This window comes from Cuculus canorus, chromosome Z (genome assembly GCF_017976375.1).
Source record: "Cuculus canorus isolate bCucCan1 chromosome Z, bCucCan1.pri, whole genome shotgun sequence".
Lineage (NCBI taxonomy): Eukaryota > Metazoa > Chordata > Aves > Cuculiformes > Cuculidae > Cuculus > Cuculus canorus.
Genome location: NC_071441.1, coordinates 47,885,777 through 47,902,586, shown reverse-complemented (window position 1 = coordinate 47,902,586; position 16,810 = coordinate 47,885,777). Strand labels below are relative to the sequence as shown.

The following is a 16,810-nucleotide window of genomic DNA, read 5'->3' as shown; positions in this document are numbered from 1 at the left end:
CATAGGTATGTGCATATATATATGTATGCTAAACATCCATGACAGCTAATCTAAAATCCTCGGAGGAGAAGGGATCTGTATACGCAGCAAGCTGCAGTCAGGATTATTACATTTGGATTTTGGAAACCAAAAATTAAAATAAACATGCATCAGTCTAGTTTGGGTGGCAGCCTGGAACAAGGTATATTATATGGGTGCTCTACCAGAGTAACCAAGGCAAGCATGGAGAACAGCATTTCTTTGTTCACCCAGCACATGAATGAAACGTGAGGGGATAGTTTGTGTGGGAGCACTGAGCTCTCATTGATTAATTAAGAACTAATCTTCCTCCCTTTAAAAAGAGCACACAGAGGCTCTCTTTTGCAAATAGGATATTTGTGGATTATTATACCATTCTTTGAATTAACAGGTGGCTGCATAACTCTCGAGACAGGGACAAAACTAGGTATCAGCCTTAGCAGCCTGGTTTTGGGTGCAGTTTCAGACAACATTTAAATTCCCTGGATCCAGAGCAATAAAATCCCAGTGCCTGAGGCCCTTCAGCATGGATGTGGAGTTTGTATGTATGGTATTCATTTGCCACTCACAGTCAATTCTTGACAAGCTTTTGGCCACTGTCTCAATAATGGGGCTAAAACAAAATGGGGCTAAAACAAGACCCAAAATGTTCACAAGATCTAAGTGTATTTTGCTTGCCTCATCATTTTTAGCTCAGGAGAAGAACAGCTACGAATCTAGATTAGGAATAGCTGCCTTCCTGTTTTAAAGCTATTTAAGGAGTGTCTAACATACTTGAAGTCTGTAGATGTAAATATTGAAAATATAAAACACCTGAAAAATTACTTAGGGAAACAGCAGACCTATAGTAATTTTTAGTCGGTTCTAATGCACTTCATCCTGCTCACTGAAGAAATTCAGTGGTCATCTTAGAAATTGGATTGCTCCCTAAGAAACCTCTGGTAGTCCCAGGCCAAGTGTAACCTACAACAATCTTTTGAAGTTTACTAGGTAAACAGAGACCCTTCTCCACTTACTGCAATATAGTCATTCTGAATAAGAAATAAAAACCTACTGAATCAGTCATCCCTCCTTTCACTTCACAAAATCTTGCTTGACCCAACTTCTCTTATAGGATTCAGGAACATTGAATGCTTTATTGCCTACGTTTGGGTTCCCCTGCAGTCCACTGGTCTCAGCACTCTGAAACTGGTGATGATTTATACCACAACACAAACACTTTCTGTAAATAAGAGATGGACATTGAGCACATAAAGACTAGAAACTGAAAAATCAATCCAGTGTTTGGTTTAGCAGACAGAAAATGTTCAAGTTCTCAAAAAGAAAAGCTCTGTTTACCTGAAGAATCAACAAATTCAGATGGAAGATCAGAGGAAAGGGAGAGGGATATAAACATAATGCCGCAAAATGCCTTACTGTTTGCAGCTGCACCTCCTCCTGATCAGGCTCTTGGCAGCAAGTTTCCAGGGCTTTCTATTTGTCTATCTCTGCACATTATATTGCATTATCTATGGTTCTGATGGGACTTTTCAAACAAGAAATAAGCTGACATCTTGGAAAGCATCAGTCAGAAGGAAAAACAAGTTTGGGAATCCTTAGTCAGACACATATCCCACCAGAACCACAGCAGCCATGAACAAAGACCCTCCACAGATCACGCCTTTCACCATCAGTCAGCAATGGCAAGAGACGTGGACAAACATTTTTTCTCACTCTGCTTTTCTTTTAATTCAAGTTAATTCAAGTTAACCAGAGAAGCACAAAAAGTTACTCACCTTCCACTACCACCATTGCAGGTTTTGAATAAGCTGTACCCAGGCTGTTCTTAGCTACACATCGGTATTGTCCTGCATCTTCTCTCTGAACGTTGTGGATCCTTAAATTCCCAGAATCAAGAACAGCAATGCGAGCGTTCTCCTGCCAGAGGAAGGAGGGTTCAAGGTGATGGCTCTACCTGCAGGCTGCACACAAGTGGCACCAATATCTTCTTGCAACAATTATGGTTGAAATGCATGAAAATTATTTGTTTTGTCCTACAAGTGAAAGATCTGGGCCATGCTCTTATTTCTTAGCATTGTCTTGACACACTCACCCATCCCTCTTCTGGGAGGGATGTATTATATCTTCAAAAAAGATACTGTATTATATCTTCAAAAAAGCCCTGCATTTTAGCTAAGCAGCTCAGTAACTCTTCTTTATGAGAACATTCAGAAGTTAATTCAGCAACATTTGGCCATGCTTGGTAATATATATAATATAAATATATATAATATAAATCATAGATACACAAAGATTTATCAGATGAGCCTTGGATTTTCCAAATGCTTGCTTCCTAGCAACAAGAATTTACACATGTTGTAATTGATGCTGGTGTTCTAACAGAGTACCTTTAGTGCTATTATTTAGCAGTCTTTAAATTTCTTTCTGTACTCACCTTTACAATTGTTTCTCCTTTGATCCACGAAACAGAAGGTTTTGGATTGCCCATTGTAGTGCATGGAAGAACAGCCTTTAACCCTTCTATTATTTCCACATTTATAGGAGGTCGTGTTATTTTGGGCCCTAAAATTTTAAAAGTAAAAGTATAAAGCTGAACTGAGGCTAAGACATACCAGAACAGAACAAGTTCAGAAATTACAGTAAAATATCTGCTGCATTTTCTGTACATTGCTGAAAGACTGAGCAGCCTTAGAAGCTCATAAGCTGCCCAGGAAAGAAAAAAAATTCTTAGGCAAAGCATTCAGAGTTTCACTTTGTGAACGCAAAAAGCAGCTAACTTGCATGGGTTATTTGTTTTTAAGAGTGGAGTTCGACAGCCGTTTGAATTAGGGCCTAGGCTAAAATCCAAATCCAGATAAGAGTATTTCCAATCCTGAAGAACGTTTGCATTCCAGGTTTTTACATTCCTCCCTGCATAAACAGTGTCTTGTGTGAAAGATCAGATCTGGAGTGAATCAGTTTTGAAATAGTTTTACCCCAGGCTTGTCTCTAGCTCAACGAGAATAGCATGTAAACTCAATTAATGTCCCTAATTGAAGGATTTATAACTATGCTAATAAAAAGAAGAAAGAATCCTTAAAGAAGAAAAAATCAAACTTCCTTAAAGTTAATACCAGACAAATTTAAATCCATTTTATCCAAAGGAAAACATGGCTTAACTTACTCTGAGATGGGAGTAAAAACCATCTTTATCTCAGTCTTTTGGGACATTTGAAGTTTTGCCTCCCTCAGCTGATACCAAACCAGCAGAAAGACGATCTTCAGAGAGCATCACCTCCTGGCCCCATCTGCAGGTGCTGGAGAGCCCCAGAATACCAGACCTGGAGGGTCATGCTCATTAGCACAAACAAATGCTTCACTACAAATGCTTCAGCCAGGATATAACTCAGCTGCCCTTTCGAGTGTTTGTGTAAATAACTGCATCTATGTGTGTTCAGCTTAACCAAGGTCAGTATGTATATAGACCTTTGCAAGAACCAGTCGTCTGCCTTCCATGTGGAATGATGAGATGTAGACTTTCAAGATTGCTATTAAGAACATCTGAGCAGCATGACCGACTTTTGCCACCCTCAGGAATAAATCTGATTAGTGATCTCCTCTGTTTAAAATTCACAATGAATTTATACCGTATTGCTACAGAGGTTTCATCTATAAAATTGTGCTGCTTTTAGGAAGTTTTGTACAAAGGGCATTCTTCAAATCATCATTTTTTTTATCTTCTGCTATGCAAACATTTCTTCTGATTCTAGCACAAGTGTTTGTTGTTTGAAGTGAATAATGACAACTGCTTTTAGTTACGATATGGTCCAATAGGCTGAGTTTCTGCTAAAAAGACTGCACCCAGCCCACATGAACATGGGTCTGCCCAGAACACAGACCCTAGGAAGCCGTTCCTTGAGGGAGGTCAACTCAGGCTGTCAATTACACGCCTACACAGTGTCAGCAAGAAATTACATTCCCACTTACGCATTTTCACTTGGAGAGCCCCACAGCTCTGCGCAGCCGCTCCAACCCCGTTATCTGCCGTGCAGCAGTACACCCCGTCATCACTGTCCTCCACACTCAAAATGGTCAGGAGCTGCCCGTTCCTCTGTATGCTGTAGCGAGTGTCAAACAGCCTGCAAGGCACAGCAGAGATTGTGAGGGGCAAGGGTATAGCTAACGTCAGAGAGGAAGTTGCATTTGTATCCGCAGACCACTGATTGGCATTACAAATGGCAATATGCTTTACTTTTTTATTTTCAACCTGCAAAGAGAAGGGAAGACAGAAAATCTAGAGTTGGACCTTAAGATTCAGTTTGCTCTCACTAGACCATGCAGTTGCTGACTGCCACCAACATGGTGGCAACTGCTCCTCTACTCAAGTATTGTTCAATTATTTATCAATTATTTACCGTTCAAGTATTTATCACAGCTGGGTTTCTGTCTGGCCAAGGATAGGCAAGAACGAAAGTAATCTTATCTAGCTGGCTCCTGTTTTAGCTATAATCACTCAGTGCAAGGGAAGGACTACAGTACAGAAACTGGAACTAGCTGAAGTTTTTTAAAAAAATCTTCTTTAGATTTAAAAAAAAATAATAAATTTTCACTCAACATACAATTTTGTGCAAAGATACCTACTCATGTGAAAAAAAGATGCAAACCAAAACCCAAGTATTTTTATGTCTGCATCTAGGAGCGATTTTGTCTATCTTGGGGCGGGGGTGGGGGGTAGAGGCAAAGAAATATGCTGAAAAAAAGAAGCCATCTGGACATCAGAGGATGCAAGGAAAGCTATAGCTTAATGACAACAGGCTTTAACCATAAGACTGTAGAAACATCAGGGAAAGCCTTGAAGTTGGAGTAACAAAGGCATGAGATATTGTAACAAACTCTGTGGAGCAAAGACCGGTTCTATACATGAGCATGGGATGTGCGTGCATGTGGGTGTGTGAACATGTGTGAAAGCAAGAGAAAGACAGAAAAAGAAGTGGTGAGAAAGTGGAGGACTGATCTCTGATTTTCATTGCAAAACTGGAAAAGGAAAGCAAAAATTCAGTGGAACAAAATTTATATCACATTTCATATATTCCTCCATGTTTGACTTTCACACCTTAGTTGATGCTTTTTGGAAACACTTTTGCACAGTTGGATCCCTTTTGACCTGAGGATTGTCTCCCAAGTTATCATAAGTACCACATACCTAAATATGTCCTGTTTGGTCATTTTATTAAAAAATACTGCAGGCACTGAGTAATCTGTATGTACCACTTATGGTGTTACAGGCACATATTTCTCATGAAATCCCCACCTGGACTACTGTGTCCAGTTCTGGAATCCCCAACATAAGAAGGATATGGAACTGTTGGAAGGGGTCCAGAGGAGGGCCACTAAAGGTGATAAGAGGGCTGGAGCACCTCAGCTATGAGGACAAGATGAGAAAGTTTGCATTGTTCAGCCTGGAGAAGGGAAGGCTCCAGGAAGACCTTATAGTGACCTTCCAATATCTGAAGGAGGCCTACAAGAAAGTTGGGGAACGACTTCTTACGAGGGCATGGAGTGATAAGACGAGGGGAAATAGCTTTTAAGTGGAAGGAAGAATATTTACATTAGGCATTAGGAGGAATTCTTCTTGATGAGGGTGGTGAGGCACTGGCACAGGTTGCCCAGGGAAGCTGCGGACACCCCGTCCCCGGAGGTGTTCAAGGCCAGGTTGTATGGGGCTTTGGGCAGCCTGGTCTGGTGAGATGTGTCCCTGCCCATGGCAGGGGCATTGAAACTAGGTGATCGTTGAGGCCCCTTCCAACCCAAACCATTCTATGATTCTGTGATTCTATGAATCTATGATTGCTTTGAACAACCTTTCACTTTTCAGTCTTGTATCTCCTTCCTCTTTTTCGCTCTGGGGAGAGGGAGTACAAGAAACTCATCTGTCATGTAAAAGATGTAAAGCCTCCATTCTCTTTCTTCTCTAGGAAAGGTTTACTCTAGGCAGCCCTATCCTGGGAGATGGGGCAGGCAGCCATTTCACTCAGCACGTTGCACCTGACGGTGTACTTGTACAAGTTTTGACACCGAAAGGAAAGGCTCTTCCTGAACACTAGTGCAGATAAGAGACCCTGTCCTATTTGTATTCCAAATGAAGCTGCATGTTTACATACTATTTTGTTTTGAAGGTTAGCTTAGCTATCTGTTCAGGGTGCTGAGACCTTGGCAAGAGAAAAAAATTTTGTAAATAAAATAACTGATGTTTATTGCTTGCAATAACTAGGTCCTTGGAATTTTGATACATACACTAACAAAGGCACATAAATAAATATGTTCTTTTCAGAAAAAAAGTTCACTGATCTGATCATTTTCCATCATGCAAATACTTTCATCCATGTTCTTGGAAAATTACGGAAATATTTTCAGCTTATTGATTTCCCTGTCTTTGGTCTGAGATTTTGTATCCAGCAGCATTGACTATTATTGTCAACACGGCTTTGGGAAAGTGAAATAATTGCTGCTATTAATATTACTCCAGAAGCCCTGGTAAAGGAACAAAGCATCTGAGCTCTCAGCCTCATCAGCAGAGCTTTTTTGGTCAGTGTTTTCTTTTTTTAGTCAGTGTTGTAAAAGAGGCACTGTGTCTCAGAGAGAGTGAGATGGCTCAATAAGTTGTGGGGACTGGGCTGAGAAATGCTCTGGTTTTTACATGATCTTAGAACACAGAGGCAGTGAAATTTAAAAAAAAAACATGGGGAAGGAAAGGCATGTAACCTCCATAGTCCTGCATGAATGGCTTCATCACTCAGCTTTGATTTTCAAGCACAGTGTCTCTGATGGAGAAAGAACTATGAGAAAAGTGTCTCCTCCACAGATTTGGAAATAACATCCATCGAAATTCAGACCTCCATCCTGCAACAAAGGTAGCATCAGAGAGTTAGGACTAGGATTTTACTGAGGTTCCATTGCAGGCAATGCAAAAAAAGATTTCTGAAGGCTATAGGCTTTCTTCTATTCTAAAATGGGCTTTCCAGCAGTAAGACCTCCTTCTGCTGCCGACTTATTTGGATTTTCCCAAGCCAGTGGCTCAGGTGCTCTTTGAATGCTTCACCCTGATAGCAGAAACCATGCTCCAGGTGACCATCTGTCTGTCATGGATATCTCTTGTAGAGAATGGGCCTTACCTGTCTTACGCAGGTTGTTCAGTCATTTTCTCCTACTGAGGAAGTCACTACAGAATCACAGAATGACCTGAGCTGGAAAGGACCCACAAGGATCTTCGAGTCCAATTCCTATCTCTGCATAGGACAACCCCAAAATTCACACCATGTGTCCAAGAGCATTGTCTAAATGCTTCTTGAATGTTGTCAGGCTTGGCAACACGACTGCTTCCCTAGAAAGCCTGTTCCAGTGCTCCACCACCCTCTGAGTGAAAAACCTTTTCTTAATATCCAACCTAAACCTCTCCTGGCACATCTTCCTGCCATTCCCTCGGGTCCTATCATTGGTCACCAGAGAGAGGAGCTCAGTGCCTGCTCCTTCCCTTGTGAGCAAGCAGTAAACTGCTTTGAGGTCCCCTGTTAGTCTCCTCTTCTCCCAGCTGAACAGATCAAGTGACTTCAGCCGCTCCTCATGAGATTTCCCCACTAAGCACTTTACCAACTTTGTAACCCTCCTCTGGACACTCTCCAGAAGCTTGATATCCTTTCTATACTGCGGTGACCAAAACTGCACACAATACTCAAGGTGGGGCTACACCAGTGCAGAGTAGAGCAGGACAATCACCTCCCTCAACGAGACAGAAATGCTGTGCTGGATGCACTCCAGGATGCAGTTGGCCTCTTGCCATCGACCAGAACCCCCATTCCACACGGCTGATCTCCAGCCTAACTGTGGTGCAGAATAAGAAACTGATGTGATGCCATGTGGTAGATGTAATGTGATTTTTGAGTTGGAAAATCATGTACAGTGTACTTTGCAAGAACCTTTCTACAGCAATAGAACAAAAGCAATGGTAGCAACTTCCATAACATGTTTCCAAGACAGCCTTCTTCAGCAGCACCTCAATGCCAGGTTGTTAATGTTTGACAGTGCATAACAACAAGAAGCCAGTTTCACGTGGTCAGATCCAGAAGTAGAAGCATACAAGAATGGCAATCTCTTCCATGCAAAGTTTCCAGGCACATTGCAGACACTTAGGCAATAAGTCTGGCAATGTTTCAGTGAAATATCATGCAGTATCCTTGTCCTTTGTAAATGTGTAAACTGTGGAACAGAGTAGATTGCATTGTCTGAAGCTGGAGAGCAAAATCCTCCCTTTACTTACAACGGAAACAAACTATCTCCAAGCTCAAGTATGCAAATTTTCAGAAGCAACGCCCAGGTGCTCTTATTGCTCCGTAAGGAACACAGTCCATATATAATTACCATTCACCCTTTTCCCCCCGGAGACCCATTTTGATATTTCCAGATATCTTGTTTATCATAAAGGAAACCACTGACAGTTTTGGCAAGAGATTGGGAAGAGGTCAGTGGCTGCTCCCTACCTGATAGGAATGTTGTTGCGTGTCCATGTGATCTCTGGCTCAGGGTATGACTCCACTACGCAGACAAACTTGGTGACATCCTCTACCAGTGCATCTACAGTTTCCAGAGGAGTGCTGATCAAGGGAGCTGCACAAAGGATAAGAAAATGAGAAAACCTCCCAGTGCCTTCCAGAAACAGTGATAAAGCCTGCCAGACACCTTTGGCAGAGGCAGCCATGTCCCTGCAGGGTCATTCAATGGCTGTTTTGCCAATGCAGAGGTGCTTCGCATATCCTCCATGCATTCACCATAATATAGATCCCTCCACATTGGTAGCTGCAGCCTTCTGTTGCTTGTTGCAGGTTTTGCATTTTCCCTTGTGCTCTCTCTGTAGGGTGCAAAACAGAGTGACCGAAGCATGGAACAGCTCCAGTAAGCCTGAAGTGTCCCTTGTTTCCAACCTTCCTCTCCCCTAAGGTGCACAGCATTGGGTGTCATACTGCAAGGACACAGGTGAGGTTGTATTGCATGGGCTAGAAGTGTAAGGAACAGCACAAAAAATTGAAGCTAAGCTGACCTGCCCCTGGAGTGTGCACACTGCCATCTCATTAATGAATAATGAATGGGATTTAGGCTTCTTCATCATTAATACAAGATTTGTCCCAATCAAGTGTTTATTAAGAAGAGATGTTAAATAGCACTGTATTTTTCACATCCAGGCTTGTAAAGGTCCTTCAGGTCTTTTAGATCTGTGGCATGACAAGCACACGTCCTCTTCTTCCCATCCATCCTAACCTAGTACCTTCAGGGTCAGAAGTCTAATAGCTGTGTCTGATGCTTATCACAGACCTACCATCATGCATTATCTGAATGTATCTTTAGAAACATTTTATGTTACTCTGGTAAAATTCTCGGAGAACAACAAGAAGGGATCAAAGGAAACATCTAGCAAATCACTTGCCTTGTGCATGGTATGCATTGCAACCATTGCCTCTAAAGATATTTCAATGACTTTTCATCTATGGCTGCAAGGGACATATCTAATATTTGTTGAACTGAATTTTATTGACCATTGTGCTGAGATGAACTAGTCTGATATCATGGTCCTGAAATGCCTCCTTGAAAATGCACAATGTAAGAATCTTCCTGTTCCCCAATGGCTATAGCAGTATCTGGCATATCCTGTGTCTTTTCACAGGACAATCCTACCTGCAGTGTACTGCTGGCCCTCCTTGGTACAGTCAGATTTAAATTGAAGCAAAAAATAAACTACATCAATTTTACCCCTCCCTACTGGAAAAAAAAGTTAAAAGACACTCCACATTAAGTGACTGAGAATAACAGAAAACATTTACCTTAATGCCTTTTCAATCTACATGGGAGTAAAAGTTAGAATATTCTGTCATTGCAGTACAGCTGGAATGAAGCTAAAGGAAGAAAGGAACAGCTTCCACTAGCACGTTTATGTAAAATTCCTAACACCTCTGAAATCTCATTAGAATGAATCTGCCTCACTAGTATTTCTAGACTATACAACTTCAGGTTGCATGATTGGTAATGACTATACTTAAATAAAAAGATCTCAAAAGTACAGTTGAGGCAGCACTACAGATTATGTTAACTAAACTGTTAAAACAGGCCTGTGTCAGATTCATTAAGATCACTGCTTCAGAATGTATCAGGCTTCAACTTATTGGTTCATCTTGGGTCACACAACATAGTAGTCGTCATTCGTAATGCACCCTAGATGAATCCCACAGAAGTGCAACCAAATGGAAGATTTTCATAAAGCCTAAATTTTCCTGCTACTGAAGGTTGTCTTAGGAGAATAACCTCCACTGAAAGCTATCCTGTCTACTTCAAAGGGGTTGTTGATATTACGTGACAGATTTTATTAGATTTTGATGGCATTAAGCCTGGTTGAAATGGAGTTTTACATCTAATTTTATATAGTATGTTTTTATTGCTGTTGTCCACATATCTTGATCTCTGGAAGGATGCTTTTTTAACCCTGAGATATGTAAATTTTTACAGTGACCAAAATTCAAAGTAAGCAGTTTTATAGCTGTGTAATGTGTTATGGTAAGCACAGCCATTCTGAAGAATAAAGCCACTGTGCATAATTGCAGTATTTTATTCTTTAGGCAAACAAAGCTGTTAGTTTTATTCATTAAATAAATTTACTAGCACTTGTTAAGTACTTTAATGGTATCTTCTTAGTTCAACATATGACAGAATTATGGTCAGCAATATTTCCTACATGGAGTCTGATCTGGCATCTCCTGAAAGCCAGCGCACAATTTTTAGGGTAGAATCAAGCCCCATATTCATAGCAAATACTGTCCAAACCAATAACACGTTATCTATGGCAAAAGCAGAAAGGAAATGGCATTTTACAGCTGCCTTGCCAAATTCTATATCCCTGAAAAGCCACCATCACAACAACAGTGATGTGTCATTTTCTCAATGGCTCTTTTATACGTTTCAAATATTAAAACCAAGTGCTGGACCAGCAGAGAGGTGAAGGCAGTGTTCCTGTAGCCAAGGTGAGGGGCAGAGGGCATGACGCTGGAGGACACACGGTCCATCTGCAGGGGACAGCAAGCGGTGAAGGACATCGCCATTTTATCATGAGGCGGTGAGAGAGCCCCAAAATGGCTGAGATGGTGCCTTCTTCTAACAGCCATCCAAAAAGCTCAGGTGTTGATGTCAGTCCATGTTTTCTCAGGAAAGCAACAGAGATTTATGATGTTTTCAATTACTCGATTTTAATGTGGGAAAATAAAATCGAGGCAACGTACAGACACATCTTTCAGCATACAGGAACGGCACCGTAACTTTCCATGCACATCCATTGGGGTTCTCTGACTTTTTTTAAGTAGCTGTGTGGCTTTAAAAAGCATTGAAAATTAATTAACTTATGTATCTCTAAAGCCACACAGATGCCATTTTTCTGGATGTCAGCTGTAGTTTCCCGAGATAGCAAAACGACCCAAGGCTGGTCACAGGGCCATGAGAAAGCCAAATTCCCTTTTATCCCCAGCCCATGAGAAGCTCCCAAATTGCTTGGCTTTTGTTTTGGATTCGAACTTTGGAAACAAGACAAGCTGGGCAAACAAAACAAAGCAGAAAACAGAGCCTTCCCTGCTGCGTCACAGATGTCTGGAGATACTGCAGCTTCTCTGGCCAAAACCTGCTCCATCGTCTTTCCAGCTAATGCTGCAAATCCTCTTTAGGGCACCACTGAGCTGCAGTCATGTTTCCTCTCTCGGGGAACAAGGTGACTCAGCCACTCGTGACATTTTTATCTTCACAGTAGTGTGCCACCAGAAAAAATCACTCCTTTCCTCTTTGCATTTCTTGTCGCTCCAATCCTGCCTTAGAGACCTTTTCTTTAGTATTATTTTTCATTTTGAGGCCAACAAGACTAACAATTGTAAGAGCACAGCCCTGCAAGGGCAGGTGACTACTGGCATCCTCCTTGAGGGTGGGGGTTTTTTTGTGTTCCTGAAGCTGCAAAGTTTCTGGTATGCTTTAAATGTCTTCTGATAATCACCGTGCAGCAAAACTTTTTGTCTGCAGGCTTACCAGATGGTATATCCAGAAGACCACTGCCGCACTTTGCACCTCAAACACTTTTGTAAACAAATTTTTTCAGCTCTTGTATTGGCTAAAAGTATGTGTGTGTGTCCATATGTGTGTGTGCACACTAGACAGGAAGAAGTTACAAAAACTTTTATGTTATGGGTAATAGAAATCATGCATATTTGTATTTGTATTTGTATACATACATTCTGTAAAGACATTACAGATATTTACTTCTTTGATATTTATATATTTATAAACATACATGGGCATGCAGAACAGCAGCAATTGGTGCTACTAGCCATTAAAACCTGTAAGCTTCCTTTGACATCAGAAATGTTCATTCCACCCATGCTGAATGCAAAGATCTCCCCTGCCCATTACATGACTACATGCTCTTCCTAAACAAAGAACCTTCAATCCCAAACACAAATCTGAGATTATTTTCATTGCTACCCTTCTACAAGCAGTGAAGCAACCACTGAAAGCAGCACATTTTTGCCCTTTTTGGGAATGCTACCACACCACCCACACCACCATTGTAAGAAACGCCTTCCTCTTTGCAAAACCTCCTTCAGCAAGTGGCAGAAGCAGAGCAGGGCAAAATCCCCTCCAAGCAAACCTTTCAGGAGCGTCTCAGCCAAGCTGAGGGCTACCAGGGTGAGGACGAGCACCACGGGCACCTTCAGCACGACTTTCATATTTGATCCAGAAGGCATCCAGCTCCTTCAGGCGAGGCGTGCAGAGCTCCCTGTCGGTTGCATTTCAGACAGCGGTGCTGGAGCAGAGCTTCTCTGTTAATGACAGAGCCGGGTCTGCAGGATCTAAGTATAATCAGGAATTCTCCCACCCGGTGGCGATGATGGACACAGCCAGCTGGTGCATATCCACTTTGGTCAGTGTAAAAATGTGGGGCTTGTGAAACAAGAGAAAGCAAAGCCCTTCTGAATTCCTTCTAAGCAAACAGAGAGGAGTACAATAGGCGAATGCATTTCCAGGGCAGTACCCTACTCCAGTGCTGCACCCTGCTCCAGAACTGCAGTCACCAGGCCTTTATTTCAGTACCATGTAAGTGCAGTTGTGGAAAAAATGCTTGCCATTGGATTTGACTTTAGCTTAATCCCCTTCTTTCTTCATTTTTTTTTCTCCTCTCTCTTTCACAGGCACACCTCTGTCTTATTATAACTTTTCATGATTGGCTGCAATATGCCACCTGTTGCTCTGCTGATAGCATTTCTTTTCTTAACAGATGTATTTGCTGGAGCAGGGGAGGGTGGCATTGAGTGTTGAAAGTGCCCTTCTTTGCCAAGGTGGTCATCAGTGTTTGAGAACTGCAGCAGCACACTGGTTAAACAAAGCCTTGTCCTGGAAACAAATTTCCCCACAAAGTAAATACACACAGTGGGAGCGACATTTGTACCCTGGAAGGAAAACAACATTTCATTTCAACAGTAGCAGCAGCCCACAGAGTTAGAGACAGGTAGAGGCGATGCTGTAGGAAAATATGACTATTGAATACTGACATTATTAGTCCATCATAAATATTTTACTACCCACCAGGTCTCTGTCTGAAGTGAAAAACTAAAAATCAGGACTCATTTTCTAGGAAGTTTTAGAGGAGCGTCAGACTTCAGGCGGTCTCCTGACTACCTCAGTCTTGCCCCATCCTAACACAGCAAATTACATCACATCATCTTTTTAAAAATGTCAAGTGACTTGTACTCCCTGTTTTTCCAGAGTAAATATTTATACAAAGAACATCTGCAATCAGACTGACCGCTGTGGAAAGGCCCATGTGAGGCAACATCTGCATGAGCAGAAAAGAAAAAGATGAATAATCAAGTTAAGGAGAATCTAATGGATGATGATGCACAGGGAACATGTCTCCAGATACTTTTCATAATGTTACAAGCAAAGTGGAGGTAAGCTTTGCACTAAAAGGTATGGTTGGAGGAAAGGGAATGTGCAGTCATAACATATCGTAGTAAAATGTACTTTGAGATCTCAGGAATTACCTTTATTTACTGAACCTCTCTTTTTCAACTGCTTCTTAACAGTCATTTCTGTAATGAACATACATAGTCCAGCAGTGTTCTCTCTGAGGAGCAAATGGAGTAAAGCTGTCCAAAACTATGCATGTGAATCTCAATGGTTTGGCATGGTGTGATAATGGCAATGTTACTTTTGGGACAGCAATGGCTGATTAGGACCAAAGGTCCATAGACAAGTGCTACTCTGAAGAAGAATAAAGGCAGAAGCACTCACCAAACATGTGTTAAAGATCTTCCAGGAATTCTGGAGCTAGCAACAACAGCAAAGCAAAACAAGACAACAATGAAACAACAATAATCCTACCAAGGAACAGAGAAATCCTGACTTATGGCTGAACTTACAAATATTTCTCTTGTTTTGTTTAAATCAGATGACATGCAGTTAATCTGTTCCACAGAAATGCAACTTGGTCTTTTAGGGTAAAATTCTCCCACAGAGGCACTTGAACAAAGATCTCTATGTCACTAGATTCCTGTCCGGGCTGTGTTGCGGGGACTTCAAACTGCACCATCCTGTACGTGTTCAAACACTAATCCTTTACTTGCCAATTACAGGATTTAGAGAAGACATTGATAGCAATGGTCGTTAAATGTTATTAATGCCTTTGCATTTTAACAACTAGTAAACTACTCATAGCCTATCATTTCCTCTGTTTTATAATTTTTTATTGAAAATCACAGCAAACTATGCTGCTCTAAAGTGAAAGGATGTAAGTTAATATTATAAATGGGAGTAGAAGTGATACATATGCACAAGGTGGAGTTATTTTGTTCTCTAGCTACACATGCCATGCAGGTAATAAATAATGTATATGAGAAGCTGGTGATCATCTATGTCCATCATGGAAAGAAGTTTTTGTACAGGATGAAATCAGTAGAAATGAAATACAAGTGACACCACATTTTCTTTGATTCCAAGCTTTTTCCTGGCTTCTCTTATTTAAGTAAAATGCTCCTTAAATTTTTACTTCCAGTAGTTTTGAGATTGACGTTTGTTGGTTGTTGGGTTATTTTTCTCTAACAACACTGAAATGTGTTTTCACATTTACAGTTTACAACAGTTATTTATATCTCTTGTTTTTTGTAGTCATGTCCCAAGGCATGTCTGCTAAGATCAAGTCACAGCAGCCTACAAGACTAATAATGTATGCTGTGACTTTCAAACATTGCAGGCAAAGCTTTGTTCCCACAAAGATTTGTGCAGCAACTTAGCTCACTGCACAGTGAACACCTTCACAGAATTCAGTTAATGAAATTCAGTGCACAAAGACAACAGGTGCTGGAGCACTTATTCATCTAGCTACCATTTTTTCCCCTTGCAAATTATCTGCAGAGTGACTTTTTAATTAATAATTACTTTTAATAAATATATAAATACAATGAAATTAAGAATTTTTTAGTATTTGCTGAATAGTTCATATACCTGTCTTCCAGGTGATGAATTGGCATATCCCCACCATGATGAGAGAAAATTTTCTCTTCACTGCTAGCAGGACAGGACCTTTTCTCTGTCCCTTTTCCAAGGGTTCTCTGGAGACTGAGAGTTTTACTTACCAATGGAACACTATTTGATCGCTGGATGCCGCCAGTTCCCCACATCACCATTTGGAATATCTTCTCCTTAGATAGTCCCAGGTGTTCATACAAGAAGACAGAGTAGGGCAGCTATTTACTGCAGAAAGTGTCCTGCCACCAAACAAACTCCATCTGCAGAGGGATCCCATGGAGTTGCTTTGGCAATAGTTCCAGTCACCTAGCATTTAATGATTCACACACAAATATCCAAGTCAACACTAACCCAGCCTGACCAGCATTCAATTTAGTGCAGTGTTGTGAATTTTGGTGCTGGCAAGCTACCTGAGTAAATACAGGGCAAAGAGTCTTCAGCTTTTGGTGCTGCCAATCCTGCAGTCAACCTTTTAAATGCAACACAGACACAGTTTTTGAAGCATGGGACCAGATCTAAGGTTTTATACAACAGGCCGGGCTGTTTTTATTTGCTTTTCAGCAACAATAAGAATCCCTAAAAATGACTAGGTCACTAGTATTCAGCTCAATTCATACATCTAACAATGAAACAAGAAAGAGAGTGAGCCCTAACCTACCAATGTAACAGATGAGTACAGACACAAAAGACGTGATCTTCAAACCCCAAGTTCCCACGTCATGGCTCCAAGCACAGAGCTCAGAAGGATGTATAATGTGTGGTCATTCCCTGAGATGTGTGCATGCACATGCCGCTGTACGTGCTAATCCTTTGCCTGGTGCACCTTGCTGTTTTCCTCCTCAAAGCTGCTGGCTTCTCAGATACAGGCACCCTCACAAAATATTTGACAGCGAAACCCATTTGATCACTTGGGCCTACACATGTGCCTTCCTACACAGAAATGAATCAAGGTCAAATTGCCTTAGGGTGATGGGCACACCAGTCCTCACAGTCCCTGCTCACATTGCCAGCAGCACCTACATGCAGCACACACTCCTGAGTGGAAAGGACACGTCCGGCTATGGGTGCCAGCATTTGGGAGGAGGAAAATATCATTGCAGCTCTTTTAATACAGATTGCAACTCACTTCTTTATATTAATCCTGAGTAGAAGGAGCTGTTACAGCCACTGACTCCAAAGGATTTAACCCAACCTGCAACATACATACGACAAGTAA

General features: G+C 41.4%; 1 protein-coding gene across 1 annotated transcript in view; it reads right to left on the bottom strand.

Annotated features, from left to right (window-relative positions):
• The window catches only part of MUSK (muscle associated receptor tyrosine kinase), a 61,518-nt gene extending 45,698 nt beyond the window's left edge, over positions 1 to 15,820 (bottom strand). The window contains exons 1-7 of the mRNA XM_054054288.1: positions 15,702 to 15,820; positions 14,362 to 14,397; positions 12,719 to 13,517; positions 8,532 to 8,658; positions 3,985 to 4,136; positions 2,453 to 2,580; positions 1,794 to 1,935 (exon numbers count right to left, since the gene is read on the bottom strand). Of these exons, the coding sequence (XP_053910263.1) occupies positions 1,794 to 1,935; positions 2,453 to 2,580; positions 3,985 to 4,136; positions 8,532 to 8,658; positions 12,719 to 12,815 (646 nt within the window). The 5' untranslated portion in view covers positions 12,816 to 13,517; positions 14,362 to 14,397; positions 15,702 to 15,820. The remainder of the gene's footprint in view (positions 1 to 1,793; positions 1,936 to 2,452; positions 2,581 to 3,984; positions 4,137 to 8,531; positions 8,659 to 12,718; positions 13,518 to 14,361; positions 14,398 to 15,701) is intronic.
• Between the last annotated feature and the right edge of the window lie 990 nt (positions 15,821 to 16,810).